At 39.8% G+C, this 17,794-nt stretch overlaps 1 protein-coding gene across 1 annotated transcript; it reads left to right on the top strand.

Moving 5' to 3' along the window:
- The first annotated feature begins 978 nt into the window (after positions 1 to 978).
- Positions 979 to 16,994, top strand: LOC146468203 (DNA-dependent ATPase/E3 ubiquitin-protein ligase HLTF-like). The gene is made up of 14 exons (XM_085124805.1): positions 979 to 2,736; positions 3,766 to 3,840; positions 5,818 to 6,096; positions 7,509 to 7,684; positions 8,157 to 8,228; positions 9,111 to 9,321; positions 9,898 to 10,044; positions 10,859 to 11,127; positions 11,712 to 11,891; positions 12,531 to 12,670; positions 13,249 to 13,586; positions 14,190 to 14,483; positions 15,416 to 15,496; positions 15,737 to 16,994. The coding sequence occupies exons 1-14, from the start codon at positions 1,183 to 1,185 to the stop codon at positions 15,887 to 15,889; spliced, it is 3,969 nt and encodes a 1,322-aa protein (XP_084980931.1). The 5' UTR covers positions 979 to 1,182; the 3' UTR covers positions 15,890 to 16,994.
- Positions 16,995 to 17,794: the final 800 nt, after the last annotated feature.

Raw genomic sequence — 17,794 nt, 5'->3', positions numbered from 1 at the left:
TCTGATTTTAAATTAAAAATTTATTTTATATTGCAATAATGTAAAAAGAAAATTCATGGCAACAGGCCCAATGTATGTTGCAATAATATATTTTTTTTCCATTTCCAGATACTTTAAAGGATAGCCTTGCTACAAATGATAAATTATTACAAATAGCTATTCCATTTTCCGCTACATCGTTCCGATTTCCTTTCATAAAAGGTCTTTTAAACTGTCAATCTTGACGTATCAGTTTTCGTATAAGCTCTCTTCTTGGGTTGAATACATTATCACATTACGCTTGTTTTTTTCTGCCTTCCAGCTGCGTTTGGTTTACTTCCCGTCACGACAGTAACTCCAGTTACTAGCGAAGTCTTTGTCGGTTCAAGCGGCGGGAGAAAGCTGTTTTGTTTTGCAACAGATCCGTATTCCTTTCTTGCCAAACTCTGTTCTCCATGTGATCGCGAACTAAATTTTCTCGAGCTCTCAAATGACTTCAATCGTTGATTTATATCCCAAGCTTCCTGAAGCAGCTCATCAAGCTCCTCCTCCGTAAGATCATCTAAATTCTCCATAAAATTTCCACCATCCCGCGTCGTTTTATCTCCAGCTGTGTCTTCACAATTTCTCATTTCCTCATCGTTCAAAAGCGGGACAGCTTGCAGAGTTCCCTTTTCGGACGAGAACAATGTCGATTTTTCGTGATTCCACGAAGAAGAAGAAGCCATAATTAATTGACGTATAGCATCTGTGTTTGTCTATCATAAAATACGTCAGCAAATGTCTGCTGATTTCTCGTGAGTCTTCAGCAAACAAAATTTTCAATGTTTACAAGAAACTTTAGCAAATTCACGCGACCCTTGCGACTCTTTGTTTTCGAACGCCTTGGTTACATGTCACTTTCTCTTTGACAACCAGCCAATCAGATTGCTTGAAAGTCACTCCCCTGGGAAAGCTCCTAATATGGAGATGCTGGAAAATGCTTTGCGCGCTTTTCGCGCTAAAATCTGAAAAACACTCTGGGGATTCATGAGGGAATATTTGGAATATTAACAACATGTTTTTTTACCCTTTCTCGTGAAGTTCAATATCCATGCAAGTTGCTAGACGAAAAGAATAGCTATCTTTTTTACCTGTGAGACATTCTGGCTTTTTCAAAAGTTACTGTGGGTACAACATCGGCGAAGGTTGGTATTGTCCGTAATGGCGGAAGTGACTAGTTTTACAACTGAGAGCGTGCCGCAAATCCAAAACTGTTGTAGTACCGTCGCGAATGGGACTGAGTCTTGTAAACAATCGTCTGTGATTAATGGAAATAGTCTTAATAGTGTAACAGCTCGAGCAGCTGATGGAAATCTTGGGAACGAAGTGTCAAGGCCATGTGGAACTGAACAACCTCTTGATCAAAGTAAGCTTACAGTGGCGTTTGATGGTGGGAGTTCCCTGGACCTTTTAAGCGGTGCAGCACTGGGAAACGAGACAGACATGTTGAGTAGACCTTCTGAGATAAAAATGAATATTTCCAACGACCAGTTACAGTTGAGTACCCAGGAGAATCAAGTTGGCGATACAAATACTGCGACAGATGAAGCAGTTTGTACTGCTAACAAATGCCCCCTTAATCAACTGAGTGCACCACTGGTTTTGGCCAACACGTTAGCATCACCTGCAAAAGACAATGAAGATGTGGCTAGTTCTTTATTGCCTGTCGCATGCATGGCATCAACTGGCAACAGTACAACTGCTACAGCTTGTGTTCCAAGTCCAAAAACCGCAGTGGAGACACAGCTATCAGGCCTGGTACCACATGATGTATCGTCAACTGTAATAGTGAATCTTGCTAACAATGCTGCAGGTAGTCTACCTGTCGCTACTGGGTTATCAAACACCAGCAGTACTATGTCAACTTTAAAACCTTCAATATTGTGTGTTAGTTCACCTCAACAGAACTGCGTTCAACTGATGTCAACAGTGTCTACATCTGATGTGACAGCTGTCACACAAACCACTAGCTGCACCTCTACAACATGTCTACCAGGGGATACCTGGACATCAGTAGCTATTCCTAAAATTCCAGCACCATTTCCAATATCTGACATTCGGAAAGATGACTCGACGTCTAGTTTATCATCAGCAAATTCCCTGAGTTTCTCACAAACGCCTGTGACTTTGTCAACTCCAGCAATACTCAATTCTCACAATGTTCCAGCTGCCAACAATATGGTAGCGAGTTCAGTTGCTCCCGTCGCGATCCATAGTTTAGTGCACAAAACTGAAGGACCTCAGTTAAATGTAGCTCTCAGTGTGGAGTCGACAATTTCAAGTAATCTGTCTCTTCCAGTGACAGCTAGTTCTACAATGTGTACTGATGTTCCAGCTGCAGTGAACACCCTAGTTCCTGAAGAAACAGTCTCAGTGCCAAATGATGGAACAGATACTTCAGCCATTACAGAAACTCAAATATCTTCACCTCCATTAACCAAAGATGATGCATCGGTGTCTGCTGCAAACAGTTCAAACTTTGTTCCTGAAATTCTAACTGCCTTCTCAAACTTCACGCCATGCATCAAATGTAATTCCTTACTTGTATGTTCATGCCCTGGACCGTCCAGTGGTGGGCAGTGTAGTAATGTTACATCAGCAACTTGTAGTGCATCTTGTCAAGGAGTGTGCACCTGTGATGGAATGACTGTGGACCAAACAAATGTTTCAAATCCTTGTCCACCAGATGTAAAGCCACAGATTTTTCCAGTGGTGGTAAATATGCAGCAGTAATTACAGTCAATTCACGTCACGTGTGACCAGTATTTCTGAGAATGAAATGAACATTCTGATTTCCCTATGTAAATCCGAAATGTGAATGGAATGTTGAACTTTTCTCTGGAAATCTTTCTGAAAAAGACACATTAACAGGGCTGTCATTAAGAGGCGGGGGCCGGGGATTTCCCCCGGTTAGTAAGAACTTGGCCCCCGGCTATTTTCATAGGAAAATAGAAGAAAAATAGAACCAAAAGAAATTCGTAGTTGTTTGATTCCCCGTCTACTTGTTGTATTTATCCAGCAACTTGAAATCTTAGTGACAGCCCTGATTAACAAAAAAAAGATTCAAAAAACTTGGAAAACAATAATTATATTGTTATTCTTGAAATACTTAATGCTGTAATGTGAAGAAAAATTCATAGCTTTTTACCATCAATAAACTAGGGAAATTTCTTCGGGAACTCTGAAATCTCATTGGCGATGTTCAAAACTGACATGTAAATTTCAAAACTCTGTTCTAATTTCAAAAATACCAGTCACGCATGACATGGATTGACTGTAAATATCTACAGTTAATAACATCAAGTAACTCAGGGCCCAATGGAATTTGCTGTTCTACAATACTACCATGTTACCATATGAAGAACGCCTAGGGAATAATACTTGATGCAAGTAGCTGCAAGTGAGATGTGCAGTAGCCTAATGGTTAGTGTGTTGGAATGCAGATCAAGCAGTCATGGTGTAAGGTCTGGTTATTGTGTTGCATTCTTTTGCAAGAGACTGAAGGCTGGGAAGGGGTGGGGAATTAGCTGCAATGGAGTTGCATCTCATCCAGGCTTAGTAGCAGGTCTCCTAGCCACTTCATGCTGGGTATCCAGTGATGGACTGGCATCCCTTCTAGGAGGTGTACCGGTACTCCTAGCCACTTCATGCTGGGTTTTGATTACTTAATACCGTGAATTTATACTTTATAAGTTTAGCCATGAATGCACAGTGTATTTACTTAATCTTTTTTGTAATCTCCAGCCCCTGAATCGCCTGGATCAACTCTTTGAAAACTTGGTTGAATATGACAAGGTTGCAAAGGCTGAACAACCAGAGGTACCTACCTAGTGTTATCAGTAACTGGGCAATGAGTGAGTTTTGAGGAGCTCACTGATTTATCAAAGGACTGGTAATTATAATAATAATACCTAAGTTCTTATACATGTATAGTACATTTTTAACAATCAATGCACTTTACATGTATATTGCAGTAGTACAGTAATAATATGAAAAATAAAACTGCCTAACTCGTTCACAACAAACAGTATTAACATGGCATCTCACAAAACCCTCCCTAAAAGGACATGTACAGTACCGTGCAAATGTAAGTTGGCAGTCTCGACTCGAAACTCGATCCTCGATCCTCGAAGCTATCGAGTATCGAGACGCTCGAAGAATTTTTCGAGGATCTCGATGGCAGCTTTCGAGGAAACGATTAATTTCTCGAACCTCAAACAATAAGAGAGAACAAAAGCGATTTTCCCATGGCTCTTGCATGTGGTCTTTTTTTTAGTTTGGTCGAAAGTTGAAGTAATATTCAAATCAGCGGCAGTGAGTGATCGGTAAATCTGTTTCGGCGCGTTTCTTTCAATTCCTTCCGCGTATTATTTAAAACACATCCGTTCGTCGTTGTTGTGAAATTAAAACATGCTTAAAATTATTTTCATATGCTACACCAATTCTTTTTAATCAAACTTCAAACTTGACGAAGCGAGCTTAAAACCACAAGATTGCGGCTTTTTCGCGGAATTTAACACGATCGCCTCTGAAATATCTCCGCTGCGCAAGGATTATACTTGATTGTATTTGAATCCTTCGAATGAAAACTTCGAAAAAAGCATTTCCTTATGTAAAAACGCACAACATTTACGGTAGATTCGGCAAGGAACCGGGGAAACTTCAACGTGGCTGTTCGCTTATCTTTGAGCAGACTTCGAAAGCCGCCGTGAATGTTTACATTTGCGGCGTAGCGTTACAAATTTGCATAAATATTAATATCGAGATCATCTCAAAAGGCAATATCACCTTTTCTTCATTTTCTATCAACTGTTGATTGTAACCATGTCCTTCTCTGACAGATGACTGGATTACTTGTTTACTAAACCATGTTTTAACAGTGAAGGAAGCAAAACTAAAAGATTGCGACTTTTTCGGCCGCTGTTTTACAAGCTGAAAATGGAAACGTGCGATCGCTTTTAGCCTCGCTAAGTAGTACGCTGCACATAATTATGCTTGATTGTCCTTTAATCTTTCGTATCAAAACTTCAAAAACGGCATTTCCTTGATTAAAAACGCACAATACTTTCGGTTGTAATCGGCAAGGAACCGAGAAAACGCTTGGAGAGCTAACTCTTTCCAGCTCGAGCATACACGTGCGCACATCGCTCCAACAAAAATGTAAACACAGTTGGCCGTCTCGCGGAGTTGGTTCCTGTAAAAAGGAACTGAACTGTGGCCTCGGATAAGACGTGTGAAAAACTAATCACGCGAAAAGTTCTTTGTTTCCCTGCCTCGAAACTCGATGCACTCGACTCGATACTCGATGCACTCGACTCGAGCCTCGATACTCGAAGCTTTCGAGTTTCGAGGATCGAGGATCGAGTCGCGAAGTTCGAGTTTCGAGGGACTGTCAACTTACATTTGCACGGTACTGTAGTTAGAATTCTAAAATACAATAAGAAAGGGGACCATAGTTTTAGCCAGAAAGGTGGATGGCAGATTTTTGCAAAAATGTCTTGATCTTTCCTTCATCCTTTAAGAATTTCACCAGACACATGCCTCTAGGATGCCCAAGATTCAATTTCTGGCTGATAGCCTGAAGTAGACATTCAGTTATGCGAAATGCAAATAGCAAAATAATGTAGACAGCAGAAAGTGTCTTACCATTTTTCAGATGTTAGCTTTGATTCAGTCCACTAACCAACAACAGTCATTCATTATTAGAGTGGTCTCTACACTTCTACTAGTGAGTATAGTACTCTTACACATTGCCGTAGACCACAACATAATTTGATCCCTATATTAATGTACCAGACCATTACAACACGGCTGTTTCCATACCAATTGCAAGCTCTCAACTGGATGATGACCAGAGAAAACAACGCTGACCTAGCACCATTCTGGAAACAAGTCAACAAGAGCACCTGGATTAACAAAGGAACAAACATATCCACTGACAGGAAGCCAGATTCTCCTAAAGGTGGCATCCTTGCTGATGACATGGGGCTTGGAAAAACCATAACTGTTATCACCCTGATTATGGCCAATCATCTTAATGGACAGCCAATGTTCAAGAAGTCATCAGGCCGCAAGGTACACTGTATGAATGTGTCAGGTTCTTTGAAGGCCAAGTTCACATTCTGCAACACTTGCAGTAGGAGTTAACTCTTGAAAATGTTTGTATTAATGCATTAAAAATTCATTTAAAAAAATTAAAAAAAAAAACAACAACAACAACTCTTGGAATAATTGTTGTACACAGTAAAAAGTGCAGTCATTTTCTTCCTTTATGGCATGTGTTTGATGCTGCAGTCAGTGATTTTGGGGTTAGGGTTAGTAAAGAGTGACCGGAACTGCTTAAGGTCATTCCCCTAAAATAGAACCTACACTCAGATTTTTTCCAAACTTTGCCCATGTGTGGTTCACTATATGTAAACTGCAAAAATGAAATAAAAAGAGGGGGTCCCCATGCTTGTTCTTCAGCAACGAACCATTGAAATATGGTAATTTCTGCATGTTTGGACAAAAAGGACTATAATAGAGTATTTGCCAAAAACAGGAATTATTTTCTGAGGAGAAGAGTTAACGGCTCATTTCATAGAATTTTTTCCTTGTTCATAAATCATTTTCAATGTGAAATCTGTTTGAAAACTATTCCTAACCAGTTCTACTGAGATATTCAACAAAATAATCTAATTCGTTACCTCTGAAGGTAGGCCAAAATGTCCATTGGCTAGATATAAGGCGCAAAATTTGATATTTCTAACACTAGGATTTTCCTTAAATTTTCACGGTAGTTGGCAAACAATATTGCGAATAGAAATCTGAAAAGAGAAACTAGGTTCACCGGGTTGGTTTTGCAGATATTTCACAAAGCAGTGGTAAATCGAGCTTCAAAACTGGTTTCTCCGCGAAGGGACTGTGGCGAGTCTTGTGAGAACACCTTAATTTCCGCGAAAAATGCAAATTAAGAATTTTGTTGTTAGATGCAAGTCAGATTAAGTGATACTCAGTAGTTAGCTAGAAATGAGCGTAAATTTTTCATTTTGCGATTGTGCGCAGTAGAGTTGCGCACTGCAAAACAGGGGAATGACCTTAATAGAGGTCAAAATTACAGTAATCGAGAGACATGATTTCCGGGGCTAATTGACAACGGACTGCTTAATATGTTGCTGCTTAATGCAGTTGTACAGTTTTGACTGTATATGAATGTGTATCTTCATAGTACAAACAAAACTTATAACCCATGGATGTTTAAATTTATTTGTGCATTTTATTTTGGCATACATGTACATCAGTTACCTTTTTACCATGAGAGAGTTCTTGATCAACCACCCCCCCCCCCACCCCTCCCCTTTCAGAGTTTTCTTCTAATGGAAAGCGTTTTAATTGATATCAAACCTATCACACAGCCCGATTTCCTGAGTGTTTTATTTGAACCTTTTCCAGATAATTTACTTGTATAATTTGTCTAGTAATGTCATTTTTTGGTTTGTGTTTTTTAGAGGGCAGCATCAACTTCAAGCCAAGACATGGAGTGTAAAGCTGAGCCAGCTGAGAAGATTCCACGGACAGACTATCATGATGATGGTAATGATGATGACGTAACAATGGATGACAAGGATGCTGTAAAGAAGGTTACCATTAAAAAGAGGAAAGATGCAGTGGACAAAAAGAAAAGGTATAGTTAAAATATAAAATATTTATAGTATCTGGATGATTTGATTTGAGTTTTAAGAATTTGTTGGAGTATGTTATGTACAAGATGCCATAAAATACTATATATGTTTTTTTTATTGTGCAGTTCCTGAACAAATCCATACACACCCCATGAAAGTCATCGGAAATTCCTAGGGGGAGAGGGGTCTTTAAAGCCAAAATTTATAAGCAAAGTATGAAGCAAAACTGGAATTTCCTGGTGGGATGGGGGTGCAAAACTCAAATCCTTCTCTGGGGGGAGTATGGATCTTTTCTGCCATTGTTATTTCTTTTTTTATTTTTCAGCTTAATCAGGAAATTATTATGTAAATGTAATTTTAGACACAGTTTGTTGAAAAGCTTGCTCTTGAGTGGATTAGGTGCCGTGTAAAGTACTTTTTATTATTATCATCATCATCATCATTATAATGCTGAACTCTGGTATAACTTAACAGGTTGGCAGACAGTAAGACATTGAAGCAGCCAGGCTTTAAATTCAGACAAATGTACTTATCCAAGTTTTCCAGGTGTGTTTATGAATAGAAAAATAATAATTTGCTAACAACACAGAACACCTCCTGTAACTTGACAACTCTTAGCACCTCCTCTATTTGTTGGAAGAAACTACATCTGGAACGTTCTTGAAGGATGCAGCGTTCTTGTGTGCACACCTTTTTATTAGCAGTTTTCCTTATCCCATGTATTTTCTAATATCATCTTATTCTCTGTGTGCTCACTTGATCATAGGAAACATTTGTGTGGAGGGGATATAGTTTCTGACATTTACAATTACCTCTCGTTAAAATTCCTAATTCATTCCTTTGCCCTGTTACTATGTAATATTTTACCATGTTTGCACATATTCCTGCCAGTCCCACAGCACCGGCATTTGTTCTTGGCTCACCAGTTGGGTCCTTTTCCCCAATTACCAACGGTCTTTTTGTTTTCATCCGTCTCTCACTTGTGCGTGTTCTGGAGGTGGGCACATAATTACAGGGGGTACTCCCTTCACAGAGGAGGAGCAAAATGGGCAGTGTGGGGTTTCCAGGTGAACTTAATATCCAGATGAATGGGAACTGTTCCACCAATGCATATGAAAAGTTAAATTGAGTTCGCATTGCAAGCTACGTACATGCAAGTTACAGGTTGTGCAATACGCTAGCCAGGTGTAACATTGTAGTTGATTTCATTGTTCTTAATTTTCTATGTAGGTTCTTGTTTTCGACACACCCTTTTGTTTGAGGGTTTGGTGGGAAGAGAGCTTTCTTTCTTTGTTTTCATTTTTACTGTTACTACTCGGAGATAAATCTCTCTCCATGCCAAAATAAAATGGTGTGTTTGTGTTTTTGTGTCGTGGTTGCCAGTAGACATTTTAGGGAATACTCAGCTGTGTTGAATTATTCCTGTAGCAAATCAATAAAGAAAGAAAAATGCAAAGAGAGCAAGCCCAAAACACCACCACCATCCATAAACATTGATGACGATAACTCTAATATGCTGATTGGACCATGGCTGTCTGCTGGCAGCAATAGTAAAAGCACAAAGGGAAGTAGTTCTTCAGATGATGACCATGCTGCCACACTGATTGTTTGTCCGCTGTCTGTCCTCAGTAACTGGACAGTAAGTATGCAATCCTTTCTTCCCCTTTAAACCCCAATACCGACTTGCAAACTTTCCTTCCTGGTCTTTGTAAATGTAAAAACATAAAGATGCCATGCCATACATTTAAGTGTCTTATGAGACTAGCACAACTCCAACTACAACTTATTTGTAGTGTTACTACCTGGGTTCACCTGATGCTCTAAGCCACCACCTATCTGGTTACTGATATGTAAGAAAATTATATTAGTAACTTAAATTAAGTGAAGGGTTTTAGGCAAGAGAGGTGTAAATAACATTTTTTGCCTTAAAATCAAAATTGCACCAAATAAATTACACAAAAGAGATACAGACGTTTTACTGATTCCTTTTGTGTACATGACTGAACCAAGTCAAGCAAAGCATTGGTAGTTGTGGACAAAAGAAATTGATCAGTCAAGGTTCTGTATCTCCTTTGTGTGGGTCGCTTCTCATGGGCATGATGACACGTTGATATTACAAGAAAAATGTAGATATTGATTTTCAATGAGGTTTGGATTTCAAGAGTTACAAAGCACTATTTTTAAGCTGGAACATTTGTCAATGTTTCTGTGGCAGGACCAGATATGCAGCCATGTTCACCCCGATGTTAACCTCCAAGTTTACATGTATTATGGAGCAGAGCGACTGAGGGATGTGAAGTTCCTGAGACAGCAAGATATTGTGCTGACCACCTATCCTACACTGACCAATGATTACAGCAGAGTTAGTATCAAGACACTCTTATTCTAAATTGTTGTAGAAACAAACACACACACAAAAAAGATCTTTATAATAATCTTTATTATAATATTATAAACTCAGTCATTGATCAACAGACAACATGTCTATTTTACTCATACTGTGACATCACACAAACATGTGTGAAATACATGGTATATGATGAGATATTCAGAAAGGAGTGTGATGAAAAATGCCAACTTGCCAAAAATCAGTGTCTTTTTGCAATTTTGGGGTAAAGTACTTGTGTAGCATCATCAGAGCATACATGTAAAAACTACCAAAATCCTATCCCAAACTGCAATAAGGTGCTGAATTTTTGCGAGTGGACATTTTTTGTTATGCACTTTCTGAGTATCTCGTCAAATCCCCTGATTGCACAATTTTAAATGTTTGTGATGTCACACTTCAGGACTTCATTTCTGACATTTCTTTGGTCAATACCCAATGACTAGTTTACGGGAGCAGGGATGGCGCAGTGGTGAGAGCACTGGCCTCCCACCAATGTGGCCCGGGTTCGATTCCCGGACTCGGCGTCATATGTGGGTTGAGTTTGTTGTTGGTTCTCGTCCCTGCTCCGAGGGTTTTTCTCCGGGTACTCCGGTTTTCCTCCCTCCACAAAAACCAACATTTCCAAATTCTTATTTGACCTGGAAACAGTGGAGAGAAGAGCCACCCCGTGGATTCCACTGAAATTCCTATTTACTATCTCCCCATTTTGTAAAGGGGTCTTCCCAAAAATTGTTTGTTTGGTTCATTGATATGATAAATTGAAGCCATCACCAATTTTACTTTGCAGAATGATTCCCCCCTTCACAAGATCAAGTGGCTACGTGTCATCTTAGACGAGGGTCATACGATAAGGAACCCCCAGACTCGCCTCACCAAGGCCATGGTGGACCTAGCAGCCAAGCGTCGATGGGTCCTCACAGGGACACCAATACAGAATAGGCTGGATGACCTGTGGTCTGTGGTGAAGTTTCTGCGTTTAGAGCCATTTGATGACAAGCACTGGTGGAACACTGCTTTGGCCTCAAGTGTCAGACGAGGATGTCAACAAGCTGTCAAGTATCATTAATTTTCTAAGTTTCATTGTAAGGCCCTGGCCACACGGCGCATGATAGTCAATGATAGTCGATGATAGTTAAAGCGCGCACGCTCGTTTGACCACCAGCTATCATGCACTATCATAGACTATCATCAACTATCATTCACTTTGAGAGTGTTCAAATTCTTCATGATAGCTGATGATAATTTTTCCTGTTTGACCGCCTGCTTGATAGTCGATAATAGTGGATGATAGTTTTGACTATCATCGACTATCCACTATGATGTGCTGTTTGACCAGGGCTTAAGACAGTTGCCTATTAGGTTATTGTTCCTTTCTGTTTGAGCTTTGGACATGTTTGTGCACCACATACAATTTTGACTGACAAAAGCAGCTTTTGACCAATCCTTATGCAAGTAGTTCTCTTGCACCTTTATGTGTTTGGGTTGAAAGAAAGTGGCTGTAGCAACAAGTATATATATATAAACAGTATTTAATGAATAAATGGTCTCAAGAACTCTTTTTTTTTTCAATTCTGGGTTCCTCTGTATACTCTTTAGCCATACTGACATAATTACTGTGTTTCATTGTCTTTGATTGACAGTCGTCTACAGAAACTTCTTAAGCACATATCCATCAGACGGCTTAAGTCTGACCATGATGAGGGGAAACCACTTGTCAAACTGCCGCCTCGTACTGTCGTCATTCAAGAGCTTGAACTGTCTAAAGAGGAACGGGATTTGTATGATGCCATGCAGAACCATGGACAGCTGATTATTGGCAGGTGAGAAACTGCAGCTTTAAGGCGACTTGGCCAGAAGATATTTACACAGTGAAACCTTGATTTAAAGAACCTCTTTATAACAAAGTGCTTGGTATAATGAATGAAATTGGCCTGCCCGGCATTTAAAATTGTATGGAACAGAACCTTGATATAACAAACCTTCAATATAACGAACTAATTTTGCTAGTCCCTTGGCACTTTGTTGAATCAAGATTCCACTGTAATTAAGTTATGTTTGCTATTTAAAAACTGCTTCTCTTTGCTGTTGATGGTACATGGATAGGTAGCAGGGTATCCCCTCAAATTTTTCCAAGGACCCTTGGGTCCAACAAGAAATAGGGGTCTGAAGGTTATCAAATTATTTAGAAGAATAATTTGTTGCAGCAAAAGTAATGTTCATGAGAAATGTCAGTAAGTAGAGAATAGAACACATAGTACCATTCATCCATTTTATTAATAAAGCTTGTAAGCCTTCACAGTGAAAACATTTATCATTTTAAACTGAAAAGTAGTTGTAAAATAGATGCTAGTGTTACTATACTTAAACATACGTCCTTAAAAACCCAATCTCTCCGTTTTGCAAAACCCGTTCATGTAGTTGAAAAGTTTGTATTTCTTTTTTCAACCTTTGTTTTCCAGATATCTTCGGGATGGCATGGTCCTGAAGAAGTATGCACACTGTTTTGCCATTTTGATGCGGCTGCGTCAGCTGTGTTTACATCCAAGTCTCTGTGCCAAGGAGAGTGAATCATTGCAGCATGCACAGAATCTGTTGAATGGTATCTATTCTTACATTTCACATCTTGTCTGGTTTGCTTCTCTTTATGTGTAGTTGTAATACGTGTATGTTTGTGTATAATGGCCACAGGTAGAGTAATTACTGTAAAGCTGTTTTGTCCTGTTCAAGGGTGGGCCGCAGTATATGGCTTAAAGCGACTAAGTGAATTTGGGTCGCTTGACATCCCTAAACTTGTTCCAACGGTTATTGTGAATGATTTAAAAAGACGCAATAATGAATACAGCCTGTAGTGGTTGTAACAGAGTTAATCCAACATTCGACAGGGAAAAGACACTGAAATATTGGAATGCCCCTACATGCATGCCTGGCGAAGTTCGCTTGCGAGAATCCATACTTGTTGGGAGTGGTGCTTCGTGTTTCACAAAGGTACTTTCATCCGCAAGTTGTAAAAGTTAAACTGAAAAAAGAACTGTTTTGCCGTCAGGCATGTTGTGGGACTTAAAGAGATGTTAATCACATTCGTAGATTTGCAAAATGGTTTCTAACAAAAATCATTAGGTCTACGGCTTGAGTTGTAAGTGAATCACAAAGTTTGACATTTGGTGATTGTTCTTGCAGGGCTTGATGACTCAGACGATGACGATCTTGATGCGGAGCACGGCACTCAACGACTCATTAACGATCTGATTGTGACGCTGTCTTCAGGAGTTGATGAAGAGTGCTCAGTCTGCCTCGACTCTCTGGTAGAGCCGGTCATCACTCGCTGTGCACATGTCTTCTGTGAGCAGTGTATTATGGATGTCATTACGTCAGATAATTTTGCGCCCAATTGTCCACTGTGTCGTGCGCCGGTGAATAAAAATGAACTGACTAAAGTCCCTGAGAAAAAGAAAAAGAAATCAACGGAAACGGAGAAACCCAGTCAGGAATCTGGAGAGCTAAAGAAGAGTTCAAAGGTTTGATATAGGCTTCTAAGGTGCAATCCCAATCAACACAGTACATGCACGCCACCAGCAGATTCGACGCTCAAAGCAACTGTACCTCCTTACAGAGCTGGAACGCAAAACACGTCAGTCCTGCAAAACCCCGTATGAGACCCCAAACGCGCATGACCGCCCAATCGCCGCAGACCAGCATTGGCTCGAGTCTAACTTAGCCTAAATTCCATTTAGCCGCATAAAGTCTCCTGCATTTCTTTTGTCCGTAAACACAGCAAAATAGTTTTGTTCACACAAGCGTTATTGTACCGTTTTCATCACTCCATGCTGCAGTTTGAACAGATGTTACACGAGGCAAGTTAAAACGACGGTTTTTAACGCAACAAAAATCGTCCCCATTTGTCAGCGTTTGGATGAATTTGCTGAATTTTTGTTGCAAGTTTTTGACTGATTAGTAGAAAGGACACTTTGCTCCTTTATTACTGATTGCGCCGTAAATGCTACCGGTCAACTAAGGAACAAAATGCGGGGATAAAAAAGAGTGGATAAGCAGGGTGTAGTAAAACTCCTAAAACTTAACAGAGCCTGCTTGTGAAATTCCTTTTTGTTACTTCTTTTCAGCTTGAAGCACTGGTGAACGCATTAATGGCCATAAGAGACAAGGACCCCTCAATAAAGAGCCTTGTTGTGTCACAATTCACGTCGTTCCTGGATATAGTTGAAGATGCGCTCAAACAGCACGATTTCTTGTTTGTCCGACTGGATGGACGCATGACACAGGAAGCCAGGGCCCACGCCATAGAAACCTTTTCAGACCCTAGTTCCAGTTCCCCTACTGTGTTTCTGTTGTCACTGACAGCGGGAGGAGTGGGTTTGAATCTAACGGCTGCTACGCGCGTCTTCTTGTTGGACCCGGTAAGTTGAAGGCTGTGCGCTGTACCTCTTCCTTGTGACGAAGATTTCGATTAATTTTTTGCAACTTGTAGACCCTTTGGTGAAAATTTTCTAGTGGGTCTGATTTTATCGAGCTGGCCAATTCACGGATTGGTCATTTGTCGTGTTATACTTTTTGGTTTGCCACTTGGTGTTTTTCACTGGGGTAACTCTTCACGGGAGTAGAAGCAGGTATCGATTATTGTTATTGCCTTCTAACTGCTGTCTGTAGGAAGATAAGTATTTAACAAGATCTTACCCGGTGTTTTGCTGTCACCGGGAAAGACCTTGTAGAATACTTGTCTTCCTACAGTTAGCATGCAGTTAATTTGCTGTTTGGGGTGGGGACAAAAGCAAATGCACTAATTTTAACTAAATTCTGAACGTGCAAAAGGACTCTATTCGCGCAAAAGTATTTACTTAATTAGCCTTAAACGCTATATGCTAATTTATTGTTACACCTTGCCGCAGACTCTGTAATTTTTTATTTCTCCTTGACAATGGCGTCATGAAGACACCGAAACGTCGGTTTTTATCATTAATTTTTGCATGTCTCTGCATTACCAAATCTTTATTGATAAGGCTTTATTGTACGAATGAAAAAAACATGAACACTCTAATTTAACTCTGAAATGCCTTGTTATCAGGCAAAGTCTTGACAGTGGCTGGTTATTCAACGAGGACTCAAACTACAGTAAATTAACATTTGGACAGCGATGGAGTCACTGGGATATGTTTGGCAGAATGATGATGATTTAAATAAACGATTATGAAAACGGCTCGTTTCAGTGTGCGCAGGTGAAAATGGACAATTTCTGAAAAAGTGTGTGGTTTCAATCGAGAACGCATCCGTGCTGACGAGGCCGTGCGTGTAGCATCATTGCCTTATCATGTCTTGTGTATGTGTTTTGTAGGCGTGGAATCCAGCAGTTGAGGAACAGTGTTTTGATCGCAGCCATCGCCTGGGTCAGACTAAAGAAGTTATCATTACAAAGGTAAGAATATCTGCACTGAAAGCATGGCTTTACACCAGCGCTTTTTGCTTGCGAAATTTAGAATCTTTTTAGAACATCTTTATCTACAAAGTAGCAAAGTATGGCTTTACGCTCGTTGATTCTGTGGGGATTATAAGAGTGCCGGTTTGGAAGATGAAAAAGGTATGGAAGAAAAAGACGAAAAAAGATTTGTAATATGAAAAAAATTCATCTTCCAAATCGTTTTTTATTTTCTTTCAGTACATTGTGACGAATTCCGTGGAAGAGCGCATGCTCACCATGCAAGAACAGAAACGTGAGCTGATGGGCCAAGCGTTTGGTGTCGAGACGCAGAGCCAAGAAGACAGGAGACGAGCTCGAGTGAGAGATATCAAGCATCTGATTGGACTGTAATTGGAAGATATGGAAAATTATCATCTCGTGATTGGTCACGAGAAAATTTATAATTTTATCACCGCATGTTGCGGAAGATTCTTTAAGTGCATAATGGGAATTAATTGAGCCGATAATTTGGTATCCCTGTGACTTGGTGTTGAAAAGTTTGGTGAATGCAGTGATATTTGGAGACATACGTTTGCAATAAATTCATCCCTGTCGCATTTGTGAAAACGTGACTGAAAACGAATTTTTCTAATAGTAATTAGCTGAATTACACACATTTAACTAAAACAGAGTAAAATTAATATTTCATTCCTCCATGTCAAGATTCTGAAAGGTCAAGATAGACCACGTTTAGAAAGTTTATCCTCCAAGTTATGTTTTTAGGATGTTCATTGACATTGTTTTATGTAGGTTTTACTCGTTACTGTTACAGTTTAAGATAGATTTAAAGGAGATATTAGTTATCGATAGAGTAATATAATATTTGAATTTTTTAAATATAAAGTGATTAGTTTTTAAAGCGTTTTAAAGTGTTCGCAAAGTTTTATGCAGTCCTTTTTAGGTGTCATGATTGTGGGGAGCAAGCGAACAGACAATGTCCGCCGCCTCGCCACTTCCTGGTGCACAACTGTTGCTCTGTTCCCCATCATCTTAACACCTGGAACAGGGAAATGTATAGTGATTTACTAGTCTATGATCTGTCCCTCTCTACTCTCTTGAACACCAAGGTAAGGGTACATGCGCATGCGAAAATCGCTTTCCTCACAACAACTCAAGTTTCCTCGTTGCTCGCTCGACTATCTTTGAGCAAACAGAACAACTGATGTTTGTCTTGTGATTCACAGTAAGAATGTATTTCCAAACTTTTCCTGTGATTTGTGAAATATGTATTTTTATCAGTTCTTACTCATAATTTTTTCAAGAGAGGATGAGATGATGTCTTGGTTTTGTAAACTCAAGATCACGTTAATCGAGTAAAGTGCTCACATATCGCGGTTCATTGAGCTCGCTAGGAATTGTGAAGATGAGGTGTCATTAATTCACTTGTAATGCGGGCCGGTGGTTTCGCTGGTCTGAAATGAGTCAGGTAAAATAAAAATCCAAGTTGTTTTTCTCAGTTCTGTAGCTTTGATTGATACCTAACGAGTCCAGACTGTCTTCCAAAAAGAATCTGCAAGTTTGTTTTTCTGTAAAGGGGACTTTAACAAGAAAAAACGGCAGATGAAGCTACTTCATCATCACGATCCTGTTTAATCCAGCTTTGAGCAAGATTGCAGTGGTATCGAAGTCTATATACTTACCCATTTAGCGATGCTTACTCTCCTCATTTATTTGTTATGGTTCTAATTCTTTAGATATCAAAACATTTTATCAGTTTGCCGAACATTCCCTTTACCCTCATGGCTTGTATGTGTTAACTTGGCTTCTTGGTACACAAACGAAAAACAGACATAAATTCGCTTGCTCAACTCTGTAACTTTATTTGTCTACCTCGCGGTCCGTGACGCATCATGTGACTTAAAAAAATTATTCTTATGGGGGGTGGGCTAAGTCCCTAGTACCCACATATGCTTGAGGAACTGACAAGGATACTGCAAGGAGAAGTTGGATGCATGTTCGGAGTACCCCCTGTATGTTCCGCTGGCTTGGACAATCTATTTCTTTTTCTTCTTTCTTCGAGGGTATCCCACTGCAGTTCGTGAAGCATTTCACTAACACTGGATGTGTTGTTACATGTGATGTGTTTCTCTTCAGTCTTATGCCTTTTAGTTTGGAAGTGAATTATTGCGCGGGGCATGTGTAAGATCCCAATATTCGCCCCGTCCGAGCAATTATTGTCTGAGCAGTCGGTCCTCTGTACTAGTTGAAAAAGTGTAAGCCGCGATTTCTTTTTTCGGAAACGGACAAAAGGTGAGT

The sequence above is a fragment of the Pavona decussata genome, unplaced genomic scaffold (genome assembly GCF_977016875.1).
Source record: "Pavona decussata unplaced genomic scaffold, jaPavDecu1.1 SCAFFOLD_133, whole genome shotgun sequence".
NCBI lineage: Eukaryota > Metazoa > Cnidaria > Anthozoa > Scleractinia > Agariciidae > Pavona > Pavona decussata.
The sequence above is the reverse complement of the archived record's forward strand: the minus strand, read 5'-3'. Positions and strand labels throughout refer to the sequence as shown.

Bases quoted from the DNA above. Each gene is read 5' to 3' on its own strand.
- LOC146468203 (XM_085124805.1), top strand. From the start codon at position 1,183: ATGGCGGAAGTGACTAGTTTTACAACTGAGAGCGTGCCGCAAATCCAA. The intron at 3,841-5,817 runs GTACCTACCTAG...TTAATGTACCAG, and splicing joins CAAAGGCTGAACAACCAGAG to ACCATTACAACACGGCTGTT. The intron at 7,685-8,156 runs GTATAGTTAAAA...ATAACTTAACAG, and splicing joins GCAGTGGACAAAAAGAAAAG to GTTGGCAGACAGTAAGACAT.